Genomic DNA, 27,738 nt, shown 5'->3' with positions numbered 1-27,738 from the left:
AGCCATGGACAATAAGCAATTGTAGAATGTGTTAACTTCTCTCCTGTGTATACACATATATACATATCGTATATATAAATGTATACACGTGTCCATTCGCTCTGGTCTCGTCGAACTACGGAAATTATTCTCGTGTGAATGCCGCCGTAAACCACCTCGTCAGCTCCGATTCCATTAACCATCGCCTGTGGCGATAGAGGACAGCCTTTGCCGGATATGGCTCTCTCCCGGGCGATTGATACGCTACTGTCGATCGGTACTCGGTCGGAAAGAGGGCGCGAAAAGCCCGCTCATGTTCTTTTCATTGCCCCATGGCTACGTATCGATGCGTGTATACATTGGGGAATCGAAAATTTTTGGAGTCTGCCATCACTAAATATTCGATTTACTAAAATCACGTGCGAGAAGGTTTCCAAATTTTCAGACAATTTTTCTCGCGCGTGACTTCACATCACCTGTTTATTTCCTCGACTCCCGACTTCGACGTTAATTTCAACGTAGACGGAGCACGACGAATGGAAACAAATGTCCAAAAGGGAGTGCACGGGAAAGTTTGTTTGTCGCTGTCGCCGCGATGAGAGCAACGTCGTCAAAAGATCGGCGCGAGGCACCGAGGGGTCAGGTAACCCCGGACCCCGCTCTCTTTTTCTCCCGGGTCGTGCTCTAACGCAATTACGACGGTGCTTAATTTGTTTGAAGTACACCGCGCGCATGCACACTCCTTATATCCCTTTCTCGCGCGGTGTCTACCGCTCGAGCACGAACCTTCGGCAAGAGAAAGCAGAGAGCGACGGAGAGGAGAGCAAAAAGAGAGAAAGAGCAAGTTTGTGTTAATAGCGATCCTGACTAAACTACCCGCGACTTCATCCACGTCTATCTTTCACCCTCTCATTCTATGCGCGCTTTCTCACCGACCCTGCGTTGTTTCGGTGTTTCAGGATTATTCTTATACATTTATATATTATTTGTGTACGCGTGTGAATTTCAATATGTGTACATGCACACGCTCGTGTATGTTTGCATATAGCAGAGTACGTACAGCGAAAACTATACGTTTCATGCAAAATACATTAAGGAGACCGCACGATATATAGACGTTCCGGCGCCTACGCGAACTTGGTGGATTTTACATACACATTTGTAATATTAACGTGAGGGCATTTGCGGAAGGCCAACAAACTCACATGCCCCAACGTAATAATGGCCGAGTACTCCAAGTTGGAAGTGAATACGTTATTCCTACGAGTATACGATTCTACGAATGCTATGGTCCATTCCAGCTGGGATTACCTCTAATTTTCTTCTGCTTTCGATCCATTACTTTTACGACGGATGCGCAGCGACGAAAGAATGTTAAAAACAGTAGATTTTCCAGGGTGCCGTCACCCGATGGGATAAACATTTCCAGTTTAGATTTCGAGTTCAGTCATAAAATTTCGAAATTCCATGAGACTTTGTGCTCAAGGTTATTTAGATTTTACATCTCGTGACCATAAAGATTAAAGATTTTATAAATTCTTCGGAGAAGCTGACCGAGTCCTGGTGGAACACGAGAGGTGAGAAAAGGCTCAAAGTGATGTTTCCTCATTTATTTTTCTCCCACCGAATCTTTCATTGCGTACTTAGAAACGATATTTGTTACTAATTTTTTGAGTGGTGTCCCCGACGACTGGCCGAACTGGGAGACGTCGCAAAGACCTCGAAAGACGCTGAGAAAGATTTCCGAATGCTTGCAGTACCTTTTGACAGACAATTTTCCACACGGAAGTCCTCATGTACAGATTTAAGTTTGTACATGCACGTAGCGTCGAACTTCTGGTGTACATAGATGTACATATATAAAATGGTGGGTCTGGAGGCGCAGGGCTCTCTCGTTATGCCAAGTGTGAGTGAGTACAGGAGGGAACTGCGGATGGTGGAAATGCTCGTTCCAAGTATCTCCTCGATCCGACACCTTTATCCACACCACACACCTCCCTTTCGCAACTCTCCTCGGATAAGGGTCTCGTACTTTCATCCCGAGTTCCGCGTTGAGCGTTCACTGTCTGTTTTTCTCTCTCTCTCTCTCCGCACACGTCCACGAAACACATACACACACCGCCGTATACAAAGAGAATTTTCAGTCTGATATAAGAGTGGGTGTGGAAAAAGGGTGAACGACGAGGCTCAAGAGGGAGAGGGACGAGGGGGTGAGATTCGAAATGGTCTTAACCCCTCGGCCTGGTGTTCGTAGCCGGTAGTAGAAAGGGTTGTACACCAACCACGTTGCACACTCGCTACAGTTGGCGAGGCTGTGGGCAACGAGCCAGAGAGAAGTACATACTCCATCCACATTATATACATATATAGTTTTGATTCACAGAAGGGTAAAAGGGATTGGGGTTTTGCCGGAGAGCTCTATAAACGTATATATATTTATATCCTGTATACGTAGGCGAGGGGAGTTGATGTGTGGGTGAGTATTTATCTATGTATATCGCAGTGGTCTGATGGAGAGGATTCGTGCTCTCGTTCGTTGGTCTTTGGAAGGGGTGTCTCGGTTGCCTTCGGGGTTTATATAGCCGCTCGCGGCTGTGCGGAGGGATGAGGAGCCGCTCGAGCGAGTCCGTTAATTGGACTAATTACAGTAATTACTGAAAGTTTCAGCGCGCGCGGAGAGTCGAGCTGGCGAGAGAGCGAGAGGGAGGGAATGTTGGAGTGTAGTATAGGGTTGTCGAGGAGATCTACGCTCGGTGCTTTTCTGCTGCTGTACGGATTGAGGCGCCCGCCACCGGTGCAAGAGAAAGAGAGAGAGAGAGAGAAGAACAATCGTAACGCGGAGCGAGGGAAAGTGAGAAAGAAAGATTCCGAGAGGTGCGGAAACTCCGGTGAAAGAGAGAAAGCAAATTCACACTATTTCTCTATGCATATGTATATTTGCATGAATGTATACGCTGAGTTTTGGACTTTGCGAGCTTGTCGGAATTCGAACGAGCGTTAGTCCTGTACGCCCAATATTACCACTGTTTCAGAGAGCACGGAACAGTATTAATGCTCAGAATTTATCTGTCCTGGATTATGAATCTCCTTCGGTATCAATCTATACCTGTGTAGAGCGACGATCGTTTTTCCATAAATATGAATACGTGCATTTTTTCTCCGCAAAGTTGTTGCTCTCGTGTTCAAGCTGGTGAAACGAATTCTAGTGTTTCTATTTTTCAACGATATTTCTTTACTGCTTTGAACCTATCGTTTTATCTAAAAATAACAATAAACGACTGTACGTTGAGAAGAGTTTATGCTTGACAGCAGGCAAATGCTAATACGACTTGAATTCATATGCGAATGGCGCTATTTAATGATGATCGCATTTAACGGAGTAAAGAAAATGCTGAATTTGCATTGGAATAACGAGACCTGCTGAGGATTCACAATTAATTGGGGATTATTTATTAATGAAGTTAATAATACTATGAGATCGATGTCCAATTAAACACGAAAACACGACAGTCCAGTTGGCAAATATTTGCCCCACTGGCACTGCTGATTTTGAGGGGAGGGGGTTGTTAATTGACAGCAGTTTGGTGAAGTAATCATGTTGATGTTATCATTTTGAAACGCAGCAATTTATACACTCGGAGAAAACGAGGCCGAAAATTCTGAACGAAAGTACTAGGAATACTACTGGGTTACAGCATTAATTCGAAGAGCAGAAATAAAAATTTTCTATCCATCATAGTAAAAAGACCAATACCCATACTTTTTATTCAAAAGACTCGAGAGTATTTTTCTCTATAAGCATAGTAAAAAATGTTTTCACTCACTTCAAATGTTGCTATTGTAAAGTATGCTCGGGCAACGCTGAAAAAAAAACATGTACGGTAAAATGTCACACGCATTCGGCGTACATTCCCGTATTTATCATCAGTAAATGCTAGTGTGACACGACGAATAACACTCGAAAACAAAGCGAAATATAGTTCTCACGTGCATCACTTTTTTCTATCCACGAAAGTTGTTTAGAATTCAAGGGACGAAAAACAGCAAGCATTAAAAAATACTACGCTGTTTGTAATCGGTGCTTAAATACTTTAAAAATTCTTGAAAAATAATATATTCCTCACTGCAGAAAACGAATCTGTTTTCTCCGTGCAGTCGGTCTATAAATTATTAATCGAGGCAAAGGAGCCTCGAGTTTTCTAATATTCGATCTGGAGCCCCGAGCACATTCTGTTAGACTTTCCTTCAATTCTCTTTGCCGAAGGTAATACATCCACTTAAATTTAGTGTAAGTGTACAGGGAGATAAATCGTATCTCTGGTAAAATCCATAAAGATTGAATGCGGAGTCGGGAGATGCAAGGAAAAATATGAGATAATGTATAAGAAGGGATAAAACAGTCGGTAAGAAGGGTGAGGCAAGATGGCGGGGGCGGAATAGATAGCTCCGATAAAGACAATGTAGTTCGGGAAAGAAATCGATATAAAAACAACATCTGGACTTCCGGGGGTAACGAGGCGAGCATCGTCGTGATAAACCGGGGGTGGATCAAGCTCGGCCGCACTTCTGGCTTCCGGAGGGATTGAACGAAAGCCCCGCAAGTTCTCGAGTAAAGAAATACGAGGGGTGGGACGGAGCTATAAGAGAAGGGAGAAGAAGAGAGGGAGAAAAAGCTCACAGTGGCACTACGAGAAAAGGGATCGGTGAAGGGTGAAAAAGGAAAACGAGCAGGAGGAAAGAAGAAGAAGGTATGGAAAAGGTTGGAACAAAGAAAAAGAAAAAAGTAAGCTGAGAGGTGGGGGGGGGGGGGGGGGGGGGGAAGGAAGAAGTAAAAACGAGGATAAGAAAGATAGAATAAGTGAGGGTTAGCGAGAGAGTATCCAGCACGATGGAACGAGAGTCTGGAATCTAAGAGTGGTTTGAGGCAGCAGGGGGGGAGTGAAAACTTCTCGCAATCTCATAATATTCCCCCGTAGGAAAGTACGGACGATTCTCCGAAATCCCTCGAGATTTTAGGGAAATAAGGGTCGCGAGAGATATACTATATATTCGAAGGGTGAGAGGAAGCGAGTAAGAGAGCAGGAGAGAGTGAGAAGACTGGGGAAATGAGAGTGAGGCAAAAAGGATGAGGGTTGAAAAGTTGGTGATGCTGGAAAAGTATGTATACATAGAGAGATATATAGAATGTGTGTCTCTATACGTGCGAGAGGACGACAGAGGGAGAGGGAGAGTGGAAAGGTGCAAGCGAGATGAAAATGTATGTAAAAGAAGAGAAAAAGTGAAAGAGGGGTGGGCAAGACTGTCAGACGTGGAAGGCGAAACTTTATGGAAGGTGGAGTTTGAGTGGAATGGAACTAGGGGTGGAAAAAGATGAGGGCGCACTGGCATACTCGTGGATTCACGTGCACCATCAATGTCAGCGATATATGTGTATATATTCGCTATCTCGCACCCCATCCTCTCTTCCATTTCTCTTCTCTTCACTTCTTCCACAAGTCCCTTTCCCCTCCTCTTCCTCTTGCACTCCACCGCGCTACTACCACTGCTATTACCATTCCCCTCGTTTTCCCCACGTGGAAATAAAGAGTGAAGGACGGAGAGGGGGCTGCTGAGAGTCAAGGGAGCGAGACACGTTCACCCTGGTCTGGGACGAACAAGTGCTTCGCAAGAGAGTCTCGTTGGCGGAACGGGGAAGAGCGAAACGAAAGAGGGCTTGGCTATATGTATAATGGAAAAGAGCTTGCGACGTAGAGGGAGGAAAGTGTGCTGTGTGCATGTACTGCAGTCCCCGGGAGTGAGGAGGATGCTTAAAGTCTTCGAAACCGAGAGAAAGTGCGGCAAGTATATCTACTGTAAACCGTCCATGGGGAATCTCGTGCTGAATTCGTCCATCGAATATCTCTCCCTTTGAAAATTGAATTATAATGCATCGAAAAACATTTCTCGTGTCATTGAGACCGCGCGCGTGAAAAAATCGTTAGCCAAAAGCATTGAAGATCGCCAAAAACATGGATTTTGAAAAAAATTGGATTGGTGCTTTCACACAATTTTTACAGAGCAAGCAACGTTTTCATAATTACGGTGGAGCAAAAATTCATCAAGTTCATTGCAACGGTTGTCCTGGTACAAAAGAATTATAAATCCCCTGATAAATGAATGGGGAGGAGGGATGAATTTTGCATGAAAACTCCCATATATATACGTACATATATGCGTAAACACCCATACGAATATAGTACATAAAAGAGGCTGGGCGAAGAGGCGAAGAGGGGGGTACGGGAGAGCAGAGAGCGGTTAAGGGGATGTAAAAAAGCAGAGATGGAATAAGAGTCGTGGAGTAGAGAATATGTGAAGGTTGGATGAACGATGAGAAAGGGAGAAGGAGAAAAAGAAAGAGAGAAAAAAGTGGTGTAGCAAAGGGGAGGATCGGATCCCTCGCTTCTGTCATGAGGAGGGAGCAGAGGAGAATAAAAAGTAAATGAGGAACAAAGGTTCCAACGCGGTGGTGATGGTGATGGCGGTTGTGAAGGTGGTATGGTGTCGTCGGCACGGAGAAAAGGGGATTGGAAAATATATAGGAAGTTCCTAGTGGCAGACGTGCCAGGAATAATGCCACGGGAATTATGCGCCACCCTCTCCGCCACCAACACCATCTCTACTCTTCAGCAACGCGGTAGAGCTTTTCTCTCGTCTGCAACCCTCTTTCCTCCTCAACTTCCTTTATCTATTTATATATATGTGTGTGTGCATCGCTATTGCTTTCTCTCTTTCTCTTTACTCGAAAGAACTTGGCGCTACAGCACCGATAAAGAAAGAGTGTGGGGAAGGTGGAACAGGGTGGCGAATGGCTGCGCTCCACTACCGGCTCGTTTCTCTCACGGGAAAAAAGTCCGGGGGCGAGAAATCGAGGAAAATTAATTAATAGAGCCTACACAGGTAATTAAGTTTTCAAAACGTCTGCCTTAATTTTCCGAGCTCTATATACCTCCCCCTTTTTCTTCCTTTATCTCGCCCTCTTTCTCTAACACTCTTTCGACTCTCCTTTCCGTTTGACGTACCAGTTTTAATGCTTTATCCTCTTTCCTCCCGGACTCTCGCCTCACCCTTTTCCCTTTTTGCACTCTCTCTCTCTCTCTCTTTAGCTCTTTTTCCTTATTTCTGGAATGGCTGCTGCGACTCTACAAATATATGTTGCCCGATGTTTCGTAACCCACAGCAACGCCAGCAACTTGCCTCACTTTTTCCCCAATTTTCTTCTTCCTCCACGAACCCCCTTGTTTTTATTTTCCTTCGACGAGACTAAAAGAAACAAGCGAAATAGGGAGAGACAAAAAATAAAACGAGACTAAGAGAGCAAGCTCTCTCCGTGATGACGCAAACTTTTCTTTCGTACCAGACACCCCGCGAGCGTTTCTTTATTCATGAAAAGTCGCCAGGAGCTACGACGTGCATACAACGCACTGGTAAAAAGACCTCGTGGTAGCTAATAAAGATCAAAGTTGCCATTATTCGTCGTCTACGAGCTTTCCTACGGCCAAGCTTTTAATGATTAAATTTTTAACTAAAATCCTAATTATCCCAATCCGTAAAGACTCATCTCTTCATACATTTTCCACCACTAAACTTATCAAAACATTATTTTTCCTCAAACACATAAATCATAACGAATTAACTTATTCCAATAAAATCGACTATATTCGCACTTAAACAAAATGAAATTTGTCATTTTAGTCGATATTTATTTAATTTCGAATGGTTTTCGATGTTAACGCAGAAATGAAATGCTCACGTACAATAATACTCGATTCGCATTCGAATTGAAAATTCCCATGGTTATATGATCGAAAATTATTATTATCACGTTGATAATTCCTTGTTCAGGCGACTGATGGAAATCCGTCGTTCTCATCTGCGGTGAATCGTGACAGTAACTGTTGTCGATTCAGGCAGTATATATAACGAATATGTACAAATGGGGTTGCTCGGTACGAGGGTGGCGTTGCGGAGGGCGGGGGCCACTTTCCGACGGACTATCTCTCGCCAATGACGTTTCGTTTCCGCTTTGCATAACTGTGCGTGCTCTCTCGTGTGTTAGTTCAACAACGAGGGAACGCGGTCGGGCAATCCAAAGCGTAGCAAAGCCGCAACAGCATCAACATGTACGTGTGCGTCGATGTTATGAGTATATTGTATATAGGCAGTTATATGCTGGGTTATACCTCGAAGCTGCGTGCATTCGCACGTGCGTGAGCTCGTGTTGTATCGCCAAAATTATACACTCCGGATCAAAAGTTCGGAGAGCTCGTGTTCGAGGCGAGTATACGCGCGTGTTTTTTAATCAAATTATCCCTGCGGCGCAATTTCGTTTTATAGACGGTAAAAAAAAAATGTGGGGCGATATTTTTCTGAAAGAAAGTCAATCCAAACGGAAACTTCGTGCATTCTCGATCGGTACGAATTCGCTTGAAATTTCAATTCCAATTGGAAATTAAGTTGATCAATATTTTCATTCCGATTCGAATTGGAGATTGGTTAATAAAAGATATTTTCAAATATTAATGAAGAGAAAAATTGTAGATTATTTATTAAACGTGCGAGTATTTGTGCCCTATGAATAATGGAGTTTGTTAAATCTATACGAGGGAAAAAGAGAGCTTGATCATAATTAATGGACGAAAAATGTTTTATCGCAGATTCGAAATACAATCGAGGTCACTTATTGTAATGGAATAATCCATGTGTTCATTTCCCCAGGCATGTTCGTGTCGACTCGGCGTATTATGGTCGATATCCGTGTGCCTATTTGGGGGCCAAACGAACAAAGGAAGGGTAACTCACGAATGCACCATCATCATCATCATCATCATCAACATAATCATCATAATCATCAACTATCAGAAGGTACTAATATACGCTTCGATAACGTCTAGTTAAGCTAATCATCTTGGCAAATATGTCGGAGGGAAATATGAGAAGAGGGGATTTTGCGTCGCGCTATTTCTCATGGTGGCTCGACGCAATTCATCGTCCATAGCACTTTTGTTGATTCGAGATATCCTTTCAATATTTGTCATTCGTTTTGACGATATTTATGCAGCCTGCGCGTTATTTCCGGCCTGAATAAATCATTGTAATTACGCGGAAAACCCTCGATCCAGAATTTTTTATACCATTTTTTTTTCATTGTATTCAATCCCAGGAATCGTCGTTGGATGAGCTGTCATTCGTACCGTCCGGTGCGTGAATTTCGGGCAAACTCTGACAACGAGATGGAGAAAAATTTGGAGATTGAAAAAATTCGTTAGCATAATTTCGCCCAAAAGTATACCTCCGAATAATTAAACCCTTTCCACTTCTCATTTTGTATAGAAAAGAAAAGAGAATGTGGAGTTTTGTGAAAGAAAAAAAGTTACTTACTCATAGCTCACGTTTTGTTGTGCAACGTCTGCGGAAAAGGGCCGAAATAAAAACAATTGAAATAGTATTGGGAGGAACGATAAATTCAGCTTGAAATGACCTGTGTACATATTTTCTCTTCCGACTCTGATGCATATTGTATATTACCGTGATACACGCCACCTCGCACTCCATTCCAAGCCGAAACCTCGACCGGAATCGATTTTAATTTTCTGGGATGTATGACGTGCAGGCGCGCACTCGGACACAATATCAGTGAGCGCGAATGGAACAAAAATGTAGCTGATCATACGTATATAAATGGACGAGCAAACAAACAAAAGCAAACACGACGGTGCAACGATCGCGAGGCATTTTGATGATACGATGATAGAATTTATCTGAATTACACACGAAAACGCGTGCAGAAATAGCCGCGGGCTATTTTCCTTCCATTTTATTCGTTTTTCTGTCTCGATTTTTTTTGTGTCTCTTTTGCATTTTTTATATTACTCAATGTGGCGGATGGATGTAAAAGCATTTGAGAAATGATACTCTCACACTCGCCTCCGAATATACATATTCGTATCGTATGCGTGTGAGGCTTGAATTTTGGGCCGAAACGTTTTCACGTAAAATCGGTGGAGTGCGGTGAGAGCGGCGGAGAAAGTGGCGCGCCGGTGGTCGCTACTGCGAAACGACGAAACGAAATTCCCATCCGAGCTCTACATCGAATTATCGAAGAGCGGAGGGGAGAGGCCGGTAAAACGTTGCCTCTCGCGATAGATACAGAGAGGGTTACTCACAGTACTCGAACGTAATTTTCGTTTCGTTATCATCAACCTCTATATATACCGCTCGCTTATGAGCGGGAACCAGCAGAGAGAGAGACGCTTGTTCGTGGAGGGCGATAATTCGATATTCTCTCTCACTGCTGGTCGATGATTTTACGAAACCTGTCAGAGTGATCGCTCGCCATGTTAAAATCAGAGACAACCTGAATTTCATTTTGCAATTATTCGTGTCATGAAATCTTTATTGGCCAATGCAGAGATATTTTTAAGCTGCCAGAGGCTTCGTGAAAGTACTCGTCAATCGTGTTTTTTCTATCGGGATTTTCTCAAGAGATCTGAAAGGACCGAACATTTTGTATTTTTCAAGCATCCATACGATTCGATTGCCCCTTGAGGTAGAAGATCATGCCCGAGGATCGTATTTTACGGGTGCCTAAATTGGCTCGGTTTTTACTTCCTAAATGAAGAAATTATCATTTTAAATTCATGTCAGAGTTATTAATTCCAAATTGTAAATAAATTTTATAAAACATAAAGTACTAGAGTTTTTTTATGTAAAAAGTCGCATTAGAGAGGGCAAGGAAAAAACACAACGGAAGTGGATCAAGAAAAAAGTGTTGATGAAAAGACGGAGATACCCTCGTGTATTTTCCTTCACATTTAAAAACGTTTATCTAAATAACCAACAAGACGAACCCCTTAAAATTTGATATGCGTATCAGTCGACTACCCATTTGAACTCTGTGTAAATTTCAAGACTTAAGAAAATCGTTTCGTGCACGAACTACCTTAATTAACGCGACGTTTGAGGTGTGAGGAAAGCTTAAAAAAATCCTTCCAAAGTCTGTCATATCTGTCAAAACAATCTCATAAATCCGTCAATCCGATCCCCGACAAAAAAAGTGATAAAAACTCGAAAGGCATGTTCCACCTAATTTTGAATCGGGCTGTACAATTATTTGCGTTTATTATCCTTATCCACAGGGAAGTTCACAGACAGGCTATACATTCGGGGTGAGTGAGACAGGGAGAGCGGAGTGCCGAAACGCACTGCTCGCAAACGCGAGTTATACCAATTTGCTAATAATTGTTGCAGTTATGTTAATTCTCAATCAGCCCCGCGGAGGCCGACTCGTCTGGTTTGTCACAGAGAAAGAGAACTACGAAGTGGAAAGAGAAGCGAAGAGTAGCGGAGTAGCGCGAGTTTCCATGCAGATTGGGAAATATATATATATCGAAGTGAGAAATTAGGCGGTAAAGAGTACACGCGATTGAGAGGGATAACCGCGATATCAAAGAGAGAGAGAGAGAGAGAGAGAGAGGAACTGCGCGTGCAGGATACAAATATACGTTTATTATAATATGTACTACATATATGCCTGTGTATAATATAAACGCGATAGCAACGATGGGAAAGGAGCAGGGAGGGATAAATGATGAGCAAGGAAGAGAAACGTATATAAAGCGATCGAAATCTGAAGAGAGATAAAGAGCTCGATATGTACATATGCACATATAGGTACAAAGATCGAGGGGAAGATAAAACGAGAAAATATATGTATGTATATGTGGCAGGTCGTTCTATAGGTATAGCGAAGCATTAGAGGGTTGTGTGGGCACTGTGTACAACGATTAAAGCAAACCCACCGGCAACGCGGTGATTACGGTGAGTCTCGTCCACGCGGTGGATTGATTTATCGCTCTCGCCTCCCCAGAGGATATCTTCTCATCTCTGGCTCACGCACAGCCCCCCTTGCCCTCCGATCAACCCAGTTTTCGTTTCTCACATTTTCTCTGTCTCTCTCGCTCTCTCGCTCTCCTTGGTGCTCGTTCTCTTTTGATTTTTTCTCGCTCGCCCGATTCCCTCTTTGCCTCGTTGCCGACGAGGGGGATCAAAATTCCATTTTCAACCCATTCCGCACTCTTTTTATTCTACTTCGTCTCACGAAATCTCGCGCTCTTTACTCTCTTCCCGCGAGCTGGTCTAATAAGTAGACGGCAAAAAGGGAAAGAGGCGAATCCTTTTTCGGTTTATTTACGACGCGTCATTGAATAATAAACGCAAAGAGCGAGAGAGCAAGAGTCTGAGGGAATTGCAAAAAAATGATTGGCACAAAAACTTCAGACACGTTGCAGTTACTTGCGCGAAAATAACGACTCGCGAGATCTCGAGAAGCTTTTTGATACAGCATCGATTATCTTCGTTTTTTGTTCAAATCCTCATCGCATTCATCAGTAATTATTATAAATCTTCAAAAAATCTTAATTGCTCAAGCATTTGAAATTCTTCTTCGACCATCCTTTCAACGCGACAATAAGATATTTTCTAAGCCGTTGGCTGTAAGCTTAAAAAATGACAGTTCAGAAACGTGCGGAAATGATTCCCCGATTTTCTAGAATTTCACTAATAAATCATTTAAAATTTTCCATCACTTTCTTGTTCACAGAGAGTACGTTATCTCGAGAAGTATCGGCAGGGACGGGCGCGAGAGGGGGAGTGGGGGGGGGGGGAGAGGGGTCGAACCGAGAGTTCATCAGAGGTGTCTGTTGGGATAAGTGGGCGAGAAATACATGGCGTGTGGTAGGTATAACACCGTTGGGAACGTTATATATACAGGGATGAACCCTGATGAGGTTGTTGATACAATCATGAGAGTGATAGAGAAAGAGAGACAGAGAAAGGAGGTGGCAGACAGACGGAGAGGGAGCAACGCAGGAGGTGGAGAATTTACAGAGTAGGGATTGTTAACTCGCCTATACATAGGGTGGCAGAGGTATATGTATAGAGTAGTGAACTAACGGAAGTGGCTGTGCCGAGCGATTGCACTTGCCTCTGTCCTATATAACCCTGTCGATGACGCCCGGGGGTGAAAGTGTCAGTGCACTCAAAATACGTCGAAATATATCTATAACCTTGTAACATGGGTTATCTACATGCTGTTGGATACTGACGAAGCTGCAAGTGACTCGGTGATATAGGATCCACTTCGAGTTGACGAACAAGATCAACAAGAAAATTCTATTAACGAAATAGCTCTGCACACAAAGTGTTCTTAAGTAATGGTGTTCGTTTAATAAAAAATTTTACTCGTTTAAAGTCTCGGAAAAAATCGTCGTTTTCTCATATATTCGCGATGGGAAATTTTCAGATAAACTTATAAAAAGCTCGGGTTCCTTCCTGTCGTTAGGACAAGTTAAGGTAGTTCGTGCACGAAACGATTCTCTAAGAAAGTTTTGAAATTTAGGTACACGGAGTTTACATGAGTAGTCGACTGACACGCATATCAAATTTTAAACGAAATTGGTAACGAGCACTCGTATAACTTTACGTTTGCTTATTTCGGCATTTTGTTTCTTCTTGGCTTGGTTCATTCCTGTCATAGCCTCCTGTCTTTTTCTTAACACTTTTTTCTTGATCCATTTCGGCTTGTAATTTCATTCGCCAAAAGATAAGTTGAAAACTTCATCCACTATTTCGCATTAATAACTCCGACATTAATGTAGAGTGATAATATCTTCATTTAGGAAGTAAAAATCGAGTCAATTGAGACACCCATAAAGTACGATCCTACGGTAATCTACCTTAACTTTTGGCAGAAAAGCGATGAAGCTTATACGATGGAGGAAATATTGAGCAATTTCCAACAATCCGTTCAAATTGCCGTTTGCATCTAGTGCTCTCAAGCAGGAGTAAGCAGCCAAAGTGAACATTGGTTTATATAATATAAGCTCTGGTAGAACGTAAGGCAAGAAAAGGTCGGATTGGGGAAGAGAGCTGTTACAAAGCCTTGGCAATATCCGCCGTACTGACATTACCCTCAACCCAGCAACTCTCCTCTTCTCGGCGTGCTAACTGTGTGTATGTTCAACACGCGATCCCTTGTGTTACACTCTGTTCCAGCTAAAACATACGCATATATATAGCGCCTGTACAGTTATAGATGAAGCGTATGACGTGTATGTGTAACATCGAGAACAACCAGACATTAGCCAACGACGGCCGATCGGTCGACGTGTGACTAGCGCTACTCCGATCCTCTTTCTCTTTGGCTCTAACACGAGGGTTACTGTTGCGATGTAACCCTCGTGTAAGCTACTCTGCATCTAGCTCTCGATCTCCCCACGCAGCTCGCCGAAACTCGGAGCATCAAATTCACCATTGTTCGCTCGTTATTCCATCAAGAAATTTCTTGAAAATGCAACTTCGCCTTTAAACGATAATTCTTCGAGGATCCTTGGAACAAGAAATGAGATTGAAAGAATTAATATGTACAGGAATACGACTCGAAAATTCGTCTGGCAAAACCGTTGCTCGAGCCTTCGAGCAATAATCCAATAAGAGTGATTCATCTCCGCCCGAATGGCGTTCACGTTATTATAAGGATTGATTGGAACACCTGCGAAGAGCCACAGAGCACCGGTGGGAATACAAATGCATGTAAACGAAGCGGTCCAATGGAAAATTCAATGAAATTTAAGGGCTGAATAACTAGCTTGTAACTTTCGAGTCAGTATCTATTTACTCACCAATTTGAATATATCTTTGGTCGCTTCGTATCGTGACACGGAGGGCTCGTACGATCATCAATAACGAGGAGAAAACCAGTAAAAACTTTATACACCCACTCCCATAAATATATGAAGAGAACTCTTTCGTATATAAATATATCTGTAGAAGATTTTCTATATACCGTAAGTACATGTAAGGGTAAGCTGCAATAAAATGGGGTGGTTCAGGGTGCGACTATGTATAAGCGAATGCATGTGTGTACCCACCCTCTTTTATAGGTTAACCCGTAAGCCGCTTGAAGAGGAGATCGATTTTCGAAGTACAGTCGTCGTTTTGTATTGCCCGGTCTCGTAAAAAGTCTCCACGGATTCTCCTATCGCGTTTATACTTTTTCTTTTTCTTCTTTTCTTTTTTGCTCTTTTTTCTCGCTCGTAGCTACAAATCCCGCGAGTGTAGTTTACGGCTTCTTGTATATCCACTGCCAATATATTTTCTTTATATATTCCCATCTCTCTTGCACTCTCCGCACATTTTTTTTTCGCCTCAAATCTTCCTTGTCCGTATATATAGCATGTCCCCTCATATATATTCACCCTCTCACTTGCCGCATCGAGCCCTTGACTTTTTTCTTAGCTTTCCCGAGGGCGTTCAGCGGCTAATTAATCGATAGTCTCGAATGGCCTCCTCGAGGGAGGAAAAATCGAGGAAAACTTGGCTATACTAGCGGGGCTTTTCGTCGATGAGTTATCGTCCTTTCGGGCTTCTTCCCCTTTTGCTTTTTCATCTCAACGAGCTTCCCAGACGATCTCAACACATCATTGGAGAGAGAATCAACCACTGAGGGGATGAAAAACTTTCATGGACCGGGAAAACGATTTTTTTAACGGGAACTCAGGGTTACGTGGGATGGTTTATGAGAGAAAAAGGAAGTTTGATGTGCTGCAAGAGTTATTCGAGAAGTGGGCGAGTCGAGTTGATGCTTGACGACATATCCATTCTATTATCTTTAGAAATAAATGGGAGAAAGATTCGTACGACGATTCAATTGTTTTTGCCCGAAATTCGAGGTCCGTTCGAAGTTGCGGGGCTCGAGGACGCTTCCATCTTCAAAGAACAGCAATCACTTTTATAAAAAAGAAGTAATAACGAGCCACAGCACAAAATACGCCACGAGAATAACCAACTACCCAAGTCGCCTTGCCACAAACCTACCGAATGAAGAGAGTGTAAAGAAGAGAATGAAAAGACACGAACCGGAAGACCTAAGTGTTAGATTCTAAATCGAAACCAACAGTAAATCGTCCACAGCAAAAGATCCACAATAATCGATGTCAACTTGGCTCGTGCAAATATCAATACACTCAACAAAATGGCCGAATGTTTAAAATAATAACAAATTGCAATTAACATCAACGACAATGAAAAAAACTTTACTCAATCAACTTTTTAACGATTTTTCTCAGTAGTTTGGAGTGATAATGGTCACTTGGAGCTAACTGAAATGGCTCGAAAAAGTTCTCCGATAAATGGCAAAGGAAAGATCGAGTGACGAGTATATCACAGCGTTTCAGTGGTGTTGCGAGTGGAAATAAAAAACTGTGACCACTGCGGGTGAGGAGAAGATGCGACGATTTTAATTGTCTACGAAGAAGTCTCTCGGAGAAAATAGGGACGCGAGAGTTCAATGTCTCGTGTACATGCGAGCTAAAGTTATGATACCCGAACCGTTACAAAAGACAAGAGACCGAAACGCCCCGAGGAAATCAATTGGACTTGCTGACAATTCGTCGCCGAGGCATTCCATCCACGAAAGTATCTCTTGAGACTTTTATTTACTTTTTCTAATTCTTCGCTCGTCATCGCTCATCAAATTACGAAGCACGAAACGAGCTGCTCATTTTTCTTTCATTCTGTCCCCGCGTCCCGATGAACGTTGACTGGCTTTTAATCCTCACGAATTCGTCAAATGCGCGTCGACTACGTGGCTCATCATTCTGACCGATTTTTTTCAAACTTTTGACCCAATCCACCGATCGATTTTTTGTATAATCCATTTCAAATCAACGACGGTAGTTAATCACTCGACGATTTCAATCATTTTAGTCTCCCTCGCAGACTCGACAAGTATTTTTAGACTCCCGAAGGCTCGAGTCTCAGAGGTGACTTGTTACAATCCACTCTGCTCCGAAATAAAATCATCACTCATTCTCCGTACACTGGAATAATGGTTATTGATAATCCTCCGACTTATCCCAATAATTTGCTGAGAAAATGTATGGCTATTTATAAATCACTTTACAAAGCATTGTCTTGAGATATTGACGAGTCCTTCGAGTCATTTTCAAGCGTCTCGCAGCCTCCTTTTTTGGAGTTTTTCTTAGTCGAACGCCCGCATCGAGTTCTCGCAATGTATTCGAAGCTAAAGTGCGAGGAAAGATTGAGCAAGGAAGCCCACAAATCCCTGAAGTTTTCAACGCGCGTTATTGACGGTAACTCGTCCACCCTCGATGAGCACGTTGCTAGGAGCGGACGGAGCGGTATAAAGGGGCTGAAAAGCACCCTTGTAGCGTATCCCTAGAAGTATCCCGTTCCACCAAACACTCTCGAGGATGTATCGAGTGGATCGGTGTTTGCGGACACACGAGACAGCGACTAGAAAGAGCGGAAGGGGCCCGACACGCGGTGGATGACTCGTCGTCACCCTCCTCCCTTGCGAACCCTCAATATCGAGCATGTCACGCGCCACACGCGAGGCAAGGGGGGGGGGGGGGATTGGAAGAGGTAATGGATACGACCATACGACACGAGGGTTTCGTTTCGGTGCGTCTATTTCTGTCAGCTAGTTAAATCAGCTTATATGAACAATGAGAAATGAAGCAAGGGCTGAGGGTGGAAAAAAGGAAAACAGAAGTAAAGCAGGGTGCATATTCAATCTCATCTTTTTTATACTTCTTTCCCCCCCCCCCCCCCACTCTTTACAAACAGCGCTTGCAACATTCGAGAAAATCGCTCTGTCTCACTTCACGCAGTCCACAAGCGAAAACCTCCTCCCCTTAACCCCCGCCACTGTTGGCTTTTCCCATCATAAATTTATTATTCCTAGCCACGTGATGTACCAGCACCGTAACTCTCATCACGTTTCCCTCATTTTTTGCCGCCCTTCTCCGCATTACAGTCCGATCATTATATTCATATCGCGTAGAACATTCCATACAATATAACTAACCACGAATCACATTACGACGTGGCGAACTTTCATTGGCTTGTACGCTTATAAAATCTGAAGCGATATTCCCAGAAATGTAATCGAATTATGAATAAACAATATTACTGTACATATTTTCCTGGATTATTTATAATATTATGACTTTAATATCCCAGCTTCTGATACCGACAGAATCGACGAAACAATGAGTGCTTCAATGTCCGTTGGAAATAGAAAAAAAATGTTACACGAGCGGAAAATAGTGGTTGGATTTATTTCTCATTCAATGCCGTTGAACCCAAGAAACTTAGGCGGGTGTTAATTGGATGCTTGCGCCACAGAGACATCAATTTCCATTGCCCAGCTGTAAAACCCTAGTCGCATCGTTACAGATAATATTTAACGTTCGAATTAAATAAACTGCTCAAATTTCCGGTTTCATGAGATCGACTTATTTTAACATCAGGCCATAAAGTTTTTGTGTGAGGCGAGTTGGATGTAAACGGGAACCCTCCGAAGTTCCAAATCATTAACTTGTCCCAACTCATATAATAATTACCCTCCGTTTGAATTTTTACGATAGGGCAAAACATACGAATACACATTTATATGAGTATATATTCAAGTTTGTACATAGGTAGGAGGCAAATGTTAACGAGAGAGGGACCCTCGAAAAATCTGTGCCGTTGATGGCCACGACCCCTATGAGTTTACCCTCTTTTTTCTACACTGCCGATAACAATAAGCTCGACGGGTCGAGCGCCCTTTTTCGAGGATCCTGCTTTGTCGAGACTCTCTCGTTGAAACATCAACGATCCCTTTGCCCAATGAAATAAAAAAGCACGAATACACGAGGCCGCCACCCTTGTACATTCGTTTATTGCTTTCAGCGGTTTCCCTAGTGAAATTTGGCCTCGTAGGTCATTTGGGGGTTTGTGGAATCCGGAGGTTGCCAGGAATCGAATTGTGAAATTAACTGATTTTCGGACTCCTCGCCGAAGCGAATGGTAATCAATGGAGGAGATTCTTTCTCTAGAATTCTACATCATTATTCAAATCGAAAGTTCAATCGCGTCGAAGAAAAATTGGGACACGATTATCAGCGCGAAGAATCTAATGTAGGAATCATTGGTGTAACTATCGAAAGGATTTCCTCTTTGGAATAATCTTTTCAATCGAATCAGAGAATACGACAAATAACGGAGACCTCTTGACGCGGTTGATTTGTGATAACTCAATGAAACGAATTATCTTTTAGTTAGAAATGTCGATAATCGAGTCAGCAAATGGTTCTATGGAACGTTTAATTTTATCAAACGGTGTCCATCACTGTTATCGGAGCCATGAATTTTTTCCTTCTCTTATTTTAATGACATCGTGTCCAATCATTTGATCGATCGAATACTCATCAAAGCGTACTTTCCGAATGAAACCATCGACTCTTGTTGCTGAAGAATTTTTCCGGGACAGTAAATCGTGTCATTAAATCCTTCAACGTCGTTCGTTATTGCCATGTTTCTAGGGGGAGGTGCAAAGAGCGGAGCAGGTATAGTTCTTCGTGCGAGGGAACCTGAAAAATGTTAAAATTATAAGAGGTAAAATCCTGATCACTTGCTCACGCATTTAAACATTTAAATATCGGTTGAACCTCGTTCACTCACTGCAGTCCACAAAAACAATTGCGCAGCGGTGCAATGACGAGAAAAAAAATCGACGGTTGAACCTTCGTGCGGCGATCGTTTCCCAAAATAATGGAAAATTCATTACGGTTTTGAAATATGCTGAAAAAATGAGCTTGAAACGTACTTCGCATATCTCGCTGGTTCGTCATACGGACTTTCGCTGTTTTCACACGGACATTCTCACTTGGAATTTTCGAAATCGAAGTTCTTTGACACAGTTTGACCGGTTAAGAAAAGGCTCTGTCAGCCTGCGCAAGCTGATGACAGAATTGCGCTGCAGAGCCTTTTTTCGATCAAACTGTGTCAAAGAATTTCGATTTCGAAATTTGCAGCTATCTCTCTCATACTGTTGCGATTTACCGACTGATCCATCCTCTTAAGGAGCAGGTTGGATCACGAAATCAAAATAATCAGAATGTGATAAAATTTGGTGATAACATTATTTGGCATCAAGTATACAAATACCATTTTTTTCAAACTTTTTTACCACATGGTTATCGAACAATTGAGCGTTAAATCGAAGTTCTTATGCACGAAATGTATAACTGTATATATGTAAACTCTATGCTTATACACGTGAACTGTATAGTGTTCAATTACTCGAGAACTATGTAATAGAAAAATCTAAAAAAAATTATATTGTCATATATATTTTCAAAGAATCCATTTTCCAAAAATGTTAAATGGTTTTAACATGGTTTAGCATGGCAACATTGTATCGTCGCGATCCAACCTCCTTAATTCTCGTTAATTGAGATAAATAGAAATCTGTAAGGAGACACCCTGTATACAAAGACACATATGTTCACACGTGGAATGATTGCGTAAATGCGGCAGCAAGAACTCTTGTGAAGAGGAACACGATTCCGTGTATCGCACACGCGCTGATAGCCTCGGGGGCTTACGGACTCGTCTCGAACGATTTAACGATCGTCAGACTCCAAGCAGCCTCCCCTTTTCCCTTTTTTACTTTTTCATATTCGTCCTCTCGTTTTTTTTTAACCTCCCGTTCACGAGGATCGATAATACGCCATACGGTATATCCAATCGTGCTAAGGTTTGCCTGCTGAATACAGTTAAAAGAGTTTTATTTTCGAATTCGCTTCTTGAAACGTCTGGTACCGTTCAAAAGTATCGAATAAAATGGCAATGAATTCTAGCGAGTCCGAAGGATTTTCATAAAGATAAAATTTCAACAGATTCTTATCGAACGAGGATTTCGTCTCTTGGAAATCAGGCTCGTATTAAATTAAGAAAGACTTGTCGAAGAATTTGGATGAAATACGCGTAGAAGGTTTAAGGCCTTGGAAAATTTTCTTATGAAAAGTTTATTAGCCTCGGTCTGCTCAAATAGCACGTTGAAATATTGATTTTCGTTTCGCTCGTTACAGTGACGATTAAGTACCGAATTTTCCTTATGTTTGAGGAAATATCTGCCGCGAATTAGTCAATTTATCGAGACTCGTCAAGAGTTCAAATATTGACAAGATCTAGTGATCTGTAGATAAAAAATGTCTCACTCGATACATAACGATAAAATGAAACAACATCAAGTTACGAAACGTTTTCCTATTATTTCACAAATTATTCATTCTACGCATCACTTTTTGGTATTCAGCCATCGAAATACTTGAATTTGATCCAACCGAATGATCGCCGAAGGCGTCAAAAAATAAGTGTTTCGTGCAAATAAGGAAAAGAGCGCCAAACAATGGCGATTTGCGTCACAAGTGCTCCCTGATGGAAAAAATCGACGAGAATTCGAACTCGTGGTATCAATTTTATTGCGTTCATGCTGGCCATTTCTACTGTCACACGCCGAGAGCGAAATTCCTCGTGTTATCTTTGGAATCGATTAGCTTCTGTAGAAAAAATGATGAAAATTCATGATCGTGAGAGATTCGAAATGCCAGTATTCATAGAGTACGTGATTAGCGTGCAGCTGAAGGATTATTCGCAAATTTCAGTCAAAAATATAGCACTTTGACTCCACTCTTGGGTGAATTTACTCCCGTTATCTTTGTCTCCCGCTAACCGTCTCCATCCCTCTCTAAAGATCCTCGTTTCGATGGAGCGCCGTAACACCACAGACTTATCCTTCTCCGAGGGGCAAACTTAATGAGATTAATAGTAACTGAATTGAGACGACGTGCAAGAGACGCGCCGGAAGTTCGTCGTCAGTACTGCGAGAGCGATCGAAGACACGACGATAACAACTCCACTCTCGAATAAACGTGAGCTACGTATACTGGTGGAGAAAATAGGAGTAGTAAAAGGGCGTGGAGCGATCGAGCTTTCATGGAGCTTCAACGATGAGTAACGCCATTTCGTTACAAAAAAGAGGAGCAGAAGGATAAGATCCATGCAAAGAGAATATAAGACTGTGATGAAGTTGGAGGACGAGAAATTTCCCAATAGAATGTATACGCCATTGCGTCGTGGAGAAAGAGCTCGAAATGCTCGGAAATTCTTGTTTTTCGTAGTGTTCGTACGTATTTTGTACCGAGCTTCCCATTGTCTTTCAACAGATCTGTACTACATAAGAACCCTGCTGCTCTTCTACTTTCTCGCTTCCATTTCTCAGTGTTTCTCAGCCCAGTTTCGTCGCGCGTCAATCCGTCGGGTTTTCCTTGTTCGTCTGCTGGCTCGCTCTTCGTCGGTGAACATCCCTCCCTCCGGAGGCAACACCGGGCGTGAGGTAATGAAGTGGCAACACGGCGTTTCAGGGGTCGAGAACGTGAGCGCTTCGGCTTGTCTGCTGCTGTATGGGATTGGTGTGGAACTAGGGGTGAGATTGATACCCCCAGAGTCACGTCGAGACTGCGGAGAGAAGTGTCGGGAAACTGGATTGTCATGAAAGACCAAAAGAAATGAGTACGCGAACGTACATTTTATGTATGTGAAAATCCTGTTTGCGCGCGCGCGCGCGCGCGTGTGTGTGTGTGTGTGTGTGTATAGGGTGATTCAAAAATACCTTCGCGCCGGGTAATCTCGGGTTCGGGAAGGTATTTTGAACAAAGTATCAAAGCGTTTTTTTTATTTGCCATCGCCATAGCATTTGGACATTTTCAGCCAGTTCAAACTTTATACTTAAGAGGATGGATCAGTCGGTATATCGCAACCGTGAGTGCGAGAGAGATAGCTGCAAATTTCGAAATCAAAATTCTTTGACACAGCTTAACCGATTAAAAAAAGGCTCTGTCAGTCGATTTTTGCCATCGTTCTGCGTAGGCTGACAGAGCCTTTTTTTAATCGGTCAAGCCGTGTCAGAGAATTTCAATTTCAAAAATTCCAAGTGAGGTTAGTCGACTGATCCATACTTTTAAGGTAAGTTAGTCAGATCGTTTGATTTTTTTTCGATCGTCGTGGAGGAGGGACACTCTGAACGTGCGAGCTGTCAATGTTACACAATGACCTGAAATGATCGGGAGAGACGACCGTATCGTTGGTTCCTAATACCGTCAGTGTTTCTTCATCCTCCGACAAGAGAGGTTTGACTGCTTTCTTGAATTTTTCATTTTTTCTTTTCAAATACCGAAAAACACTTTCATAAACGAACCGAGTTTGCTTGAGCGCTCGTTTTATTTTTGTTGACTTTCGAAATTAATACTTTTAGTTTTCCATCTCGAATTAACGATTTTTTTTTTTACTTTTTGTAAAATTTCAAACTTCCTAATTTCGTGCATGAGTTTTTATCATTTTCATTTTGAATTTTCACTCTGCATAGCTTGAGAATTTTTGATTTTCCTTCGTACAGAACCGTTACATAATTTATTGCACTTCAGCAAAATTTATTGTCATCACTGCTAAATGATTCTTGTTTGATGACTTTTGTGAAAGAATTAAAAAAATATATATATATATTGTGATAAAATAATACCTCTTTGATAAACTCTAACATTCTTTTTCACAGGAATTTTCTTTTTGTGTGAATCTTGAAAATTTAATAATAAAAGATAACAAAAGGAGAGTGTTAAAAATTAGTAACTCACAAAAATATATACGGACAAACCTATTGCTAAAAGATGACAAATATTCCATCGACTGTACTGGTGACGGGGGGTGCTGGTTATATCGGCTCACATACTGTTGTGGAACTTCTTGGAGCAGGCTACCAGGTCGTGGTCCTTGATAATCTGAGCAATGCTTATATAGGTAAGATCAACTATATGATTATCAAATGTAATTAAAAACTAATAAGCTACAATCATTTTTGTAAAAGAGAATAATATTCTTGAAGACTGTTATAAGCCATTCGATATTTTGATGCTTATCATGCGGAGCCATTAAAAATTAATTTCCAAAATTTCTTAGAAATACATTTAAATGTTCATTTGAGATGGGCATCAGAAGCGAATTTGTCATTTTGATTGTAAAAGTGTTTTTTTGAGATATTTTTATATTGAACAAACGGAAGTCTTTCTATTGTAAAAAAAAAAACTAAAACCAACAAGTGTGTCAAAATATTTATCAATAGCGCCTGGAAGCGATATGCCAGAATCTCTGAACAGAGTCAACAGGATCACCAAAAAAAAAGTAATTTTTGAAAGAGCGGATATAACGAACAAAAGTGCAATCACCAAAATATTTCAAAAGGTAAAGTATTTTTGTTCAATTTTTGAAGTGACTAAAACCATGACTTTGGATATTTGTCTGATAGAGATATCAGAGGTCATCGGAAAGAATGAACCCCCATAAAAAAAACGATTTTATTGCAGTTCGTATTCCAATTTGTCATACACTTTGCTGCACTCAAGGCCGTTGGCGAATCATGGGAGAAACCTCTCGAATATTACAAGACGAATGTTGATGGCACGCTGAATTTATTAGAGGCAATGAGGGAAAACAATGTTAAAAATTTAATATACTCAAGCAGCGCAACTGTTTACGGTGATCCTGCAAAATTGCCTATCACTGAAGACATGCCAACGGGGAATTGCACAAATCCCTATGGAAGAACCAAATACATGGTCGAAGAAATATTCAAGGATCTCTGCAGCTCGGATAAGGTAAAAAATGATAAATTTCCCAAGTACTCCAAAAATTACGATGCGGTGATTTTGTAGAAGGATTAATGAAAAAACGATTGCTGTTTGGAATTACCGAAATAATATGTTCCTTTTTCTTAGACGTGGTCTGTGATTTCCCTGAGATACTTTAATCCAATTGGGGCTCATCCGTCAGGAGAATTGGGAGAAGATCCCAATGGTATTCCCAACAATCTGATGCCTTACATAGCTCAGGTTGCTGTTGGAAAGAGAAGTTTGCTCAAGGTCTACGGCAATGATTACGACACGCCTGATGGAACTGGTAATTCCGTTTCGTTTACATAGATTTCGTAAATGTTCTTCGTAATGTAGATAATGTAAAATGATTCTCGTCAAAATTGAAATTTCGTGAGAATTCAGTTATAATAGCAAAAATGTTTCACCCTTAGTGTGCACACCTTCAAAGCGAGACATTTCGTGCACATGGGGTCACTTTGACCCCAGGTCATTTTTGAACTCGAATATAACCATCTCGGTAACTATGCGTTTTTCGGAATAAAAGGTTTAATCACTTTTTGCAGTGAATTGATCCAACTTTAAGGCTGCAAAGTCGGATTTCCAAAACAATCTTTTTTCATTGCGTGCTCAAACGTTCAAAACGTGCTCAAAGTTGATAGTACGCGTAAAAAGCACTTAATTTTGGGGTCAATCCGACCCCAGATGCACACTAAGGGTTAATATTTGTGAGCGAATTCTGATAAACAAAAAGTTGCTCGAGACGCAATGAAATAATTTTTTTTTTACCAAATGACAAATGTTCGTTGATCATTATAATTATGTTTGAATTAAATCTGAATTTTAAAATAGTAAAAAAAGAAATGATCGGAACATTTCTACAGTATTGAATATTTGCTTGGTCGAAATTGACCCAATTTAAAACACACGTGAGTTTAAGGATATATTGCACAGGCGATACAATGTTGCCATGCTAAACCATGCTAAAAACATAAAAAAATTCAAAATGATCAGAATTTTATAAAATTTGGTGAACATATTCTTTAGTGCCAAATTTGCAATACAAATTTTTTAAGATTTTTCTTCTGTACAGTTATCGAGTAATTGATCACTAAAGTTCACGTGTATAAGCATAGCGTTTCCATATATATAGGTATACATTCCGGGCATAAGAAATCTGCTTTAATGCGTAATTACTTGATAACTAAACAGAAGAAAATTTTTAAAAAATTTGTGTTTTCGCACTTGATGTTGAAGAACATTATCACCAAATTTGATCAATTTCTAATTATTTCGACTTTTGTATCATTCACCCTTAACGTTTAAATGGAATTTCCTCCAACAGGCGTTCGAGATTACATTCACATACAAGATCTCGTTCTCGGGCACGTGAAAGCGATGAATTTCCAGAAATCTCAAGGCGCGAATGGCTTCAATGCGATAAATTTGGGAACAGGAAAAGGACACTCGGTTTTCGAAATGATACACGCTTTTGAAAGAGCCTCAGGCAAAACGATTCCGTACCGCATAGTGGCCCGTCGTCCAGGCGATGCTACTGCCACATACGCGGACGCAAGTTTAGCGAAAAAAAAACTCAATTGGACAGCCACGAAAACTCTGGACGATATGTGTAAGAATCAAAATTTCGACTCACCTCCCACTCTTAGGCATCGGAGCTAAGTATAATTTTACTTTTTTTCACAGGCATCGATACTTGGAATTGGCAACGGAAAAATCCTAATGGCTTCAAACCTACAATGAAGTGTACATAAATAATTGTTAATCTCATAGTCATTTAAAGGATCTTAAAAAAAAAACAAATTTCAATGTGAAAATTTAACTCTTTAAATTTTGAATCGAACTTGCTGAAAAATAATCAAAATCATAACCATTGCTCGCGACCAAGAAGTCCGCAAGCCGATGAAGAGAGGGGGCAGCACGATGACGTCACAATAGAACAAATTTAACGCTTTGATAATCGAAAGCAAAAAATATTTCACCAATATCATCGCAATCACGATTTTGGCTGACCGATTTAGTTGCAACAAAAAGCAATCGAAAGATGAAAATCGAAAAAAAATCAAAACAACAAATTAAGATTTTCAATTGAGCCATTTCTTCGTGAAGATGATTTGAAATCGTCGTGACGTCAGAAAACCGGCATATTCGCCTATAGCAGAGTGCGGCACGCCGCCCATTGGCTCTTTCTTTTTTCGTTTAATATATACTTGGCGCCGAGACGCTGCCGCGTCTCTTGATAATGTTAATGGATATAAGTATAGTATTCAGTGTCGTGGTACATATCAAAAGGAGTGAAAAAGCTCGAGGGTTGACGGGTGAGCTTTCGTTCGTCACCTCGACGACGACGAATAAGACTCGGAGAAAGAGAAACGAGGCTTTGCTCCACTGTTCAAAAGAGTGTTGAAAGTATCCCACGAGTACTTACGATGCTTCACCACCAACGACACATCTTTTGAGATTCCATGCCTCTGCTCCTTCAATCCTCTTCGTACTTTCTGCTCTTTCCAACCCTTTACAACGTACCAACTCAAATACGGTTTCACAAGTCAACAATTTTCGCTCCGTTATAAATATTTCTGTGCAATCTTCCGCAAATCTTTTTCCCCAAAAATTCACATGTACCTCTGGAACGAAACGAAATTTTTGCAAGTCTTTCACTCGACGTATTGTACTCACGCACGCATGGGAAAAACAACGAAATAACGAAAAAATATACGTGTCAATTAAACTGTTGAAGTTGTGCCAAGAGCGCTATAGGTTGAAGCTTATCTCCATCCTCTGCTCGAGCAGATATCACGGAAGGAATGACGGAGAAAACGTGAGCAAGTAAACCACTCCCTCGCCGTACTTTAAATTCAATTTACGAATTTCGCAGACACCAAATTTATTTCAGTCCCGAAACAGACGCACACACAGTCTCTTTACTCGGCGAGTTTCCAGGATGTTTGACACCCCCTAAATTAGTTACTGCGCCCCTAGCAGCAGGCTCACAGCCAGAGGGGGAGAGAATAAAATGTGCATCATTCGATATTTCTTTTTTCTCCCTACACCGCGGCGGCAATTGGCTTTACGAATTTGACGTTGATGGAAATGGAGTTTGACGAGAGAAGAAGGCTCGACGTCGCGCGTCGAGCCTAACCGAGTCGAT

At 41.6% G+C, this 27,738-nt stretch overlaps 1 protein-coding gene across 1 annotated transcript; it reads left to right on the top strand.

Annotated features, from left to right (window-relative positions):
• Positions 1-18,815: 18,815 nt before the first annotated feature.
• On the top strand, positions 18,816-27,298 carry LOC122412410 (UDP-glucose 4-epimerase-like). Its single transcript, XM_043421886.1, has 8 exons — positions 18,816-18,891; positions 22,938-23,057; positions 23,480-23,721; positions 24,044-24,162; positions 24,285-24,575; positions 24,696-24,876; positions 25,915-26,199; positions 26,274-27,298. Exons 3-8 carry the CDS (start codon positions 23,592-23,594, stop codon positions 26,339-26,341), a joined length of 1,074 nt encoding a protein of 357 aa, XP_043277821.1. The 5' UTR covers positions 18,816-18,891; positions 22,938-23,057; positions 23,480-23,591; the 3' UTR covers positions 26,342-27,298.
• Positions 27,299-27,738: the final 440 nt, after the last annotated feature.

Source organism: Venturia canescens, chromosome 6, assembly GCF_019457755.1.
Source record: "Venturia canescens isolate UGA chromosome 6, ASM1945775v1, whole genome shotgun sequence".
Classification (NCBI taxonomy): domain Eukaryota; kingdom Metazoa; phylum Arthropoda; class Insecta; order Hymenoptera; family Ichneumonidae; genus Venturia; species Venturia canescens.
This window is presented reverse-complemented; position numbering and strand designations above follow the sequence as displayed.

Excerpts from the sequence above, each read along its gene's own strand:
- LOC122412410 (XM_043421886.1), top strand. The coding sequence starts at position 23,592 with ATGACAAATATTCCATCGACTGTACTGGTGACGGGGGGTGCTGGTTAT. Across the intron at positions 23,722-24,043 it reads TCTGAGCAATGCTTATATAG|CGCCTGGAAGCGATATGCCA; the intron begins GTAAGATCAACT and ends ATTTATCAATAG. Across the intron at positions 24,877-25,914 it reads CGACACGCCTGATGGAACTG|GCGTTCGAGATTACATTCAC; the intron begins GTAATTCCGTTT and ends TTCCTCCAACAG.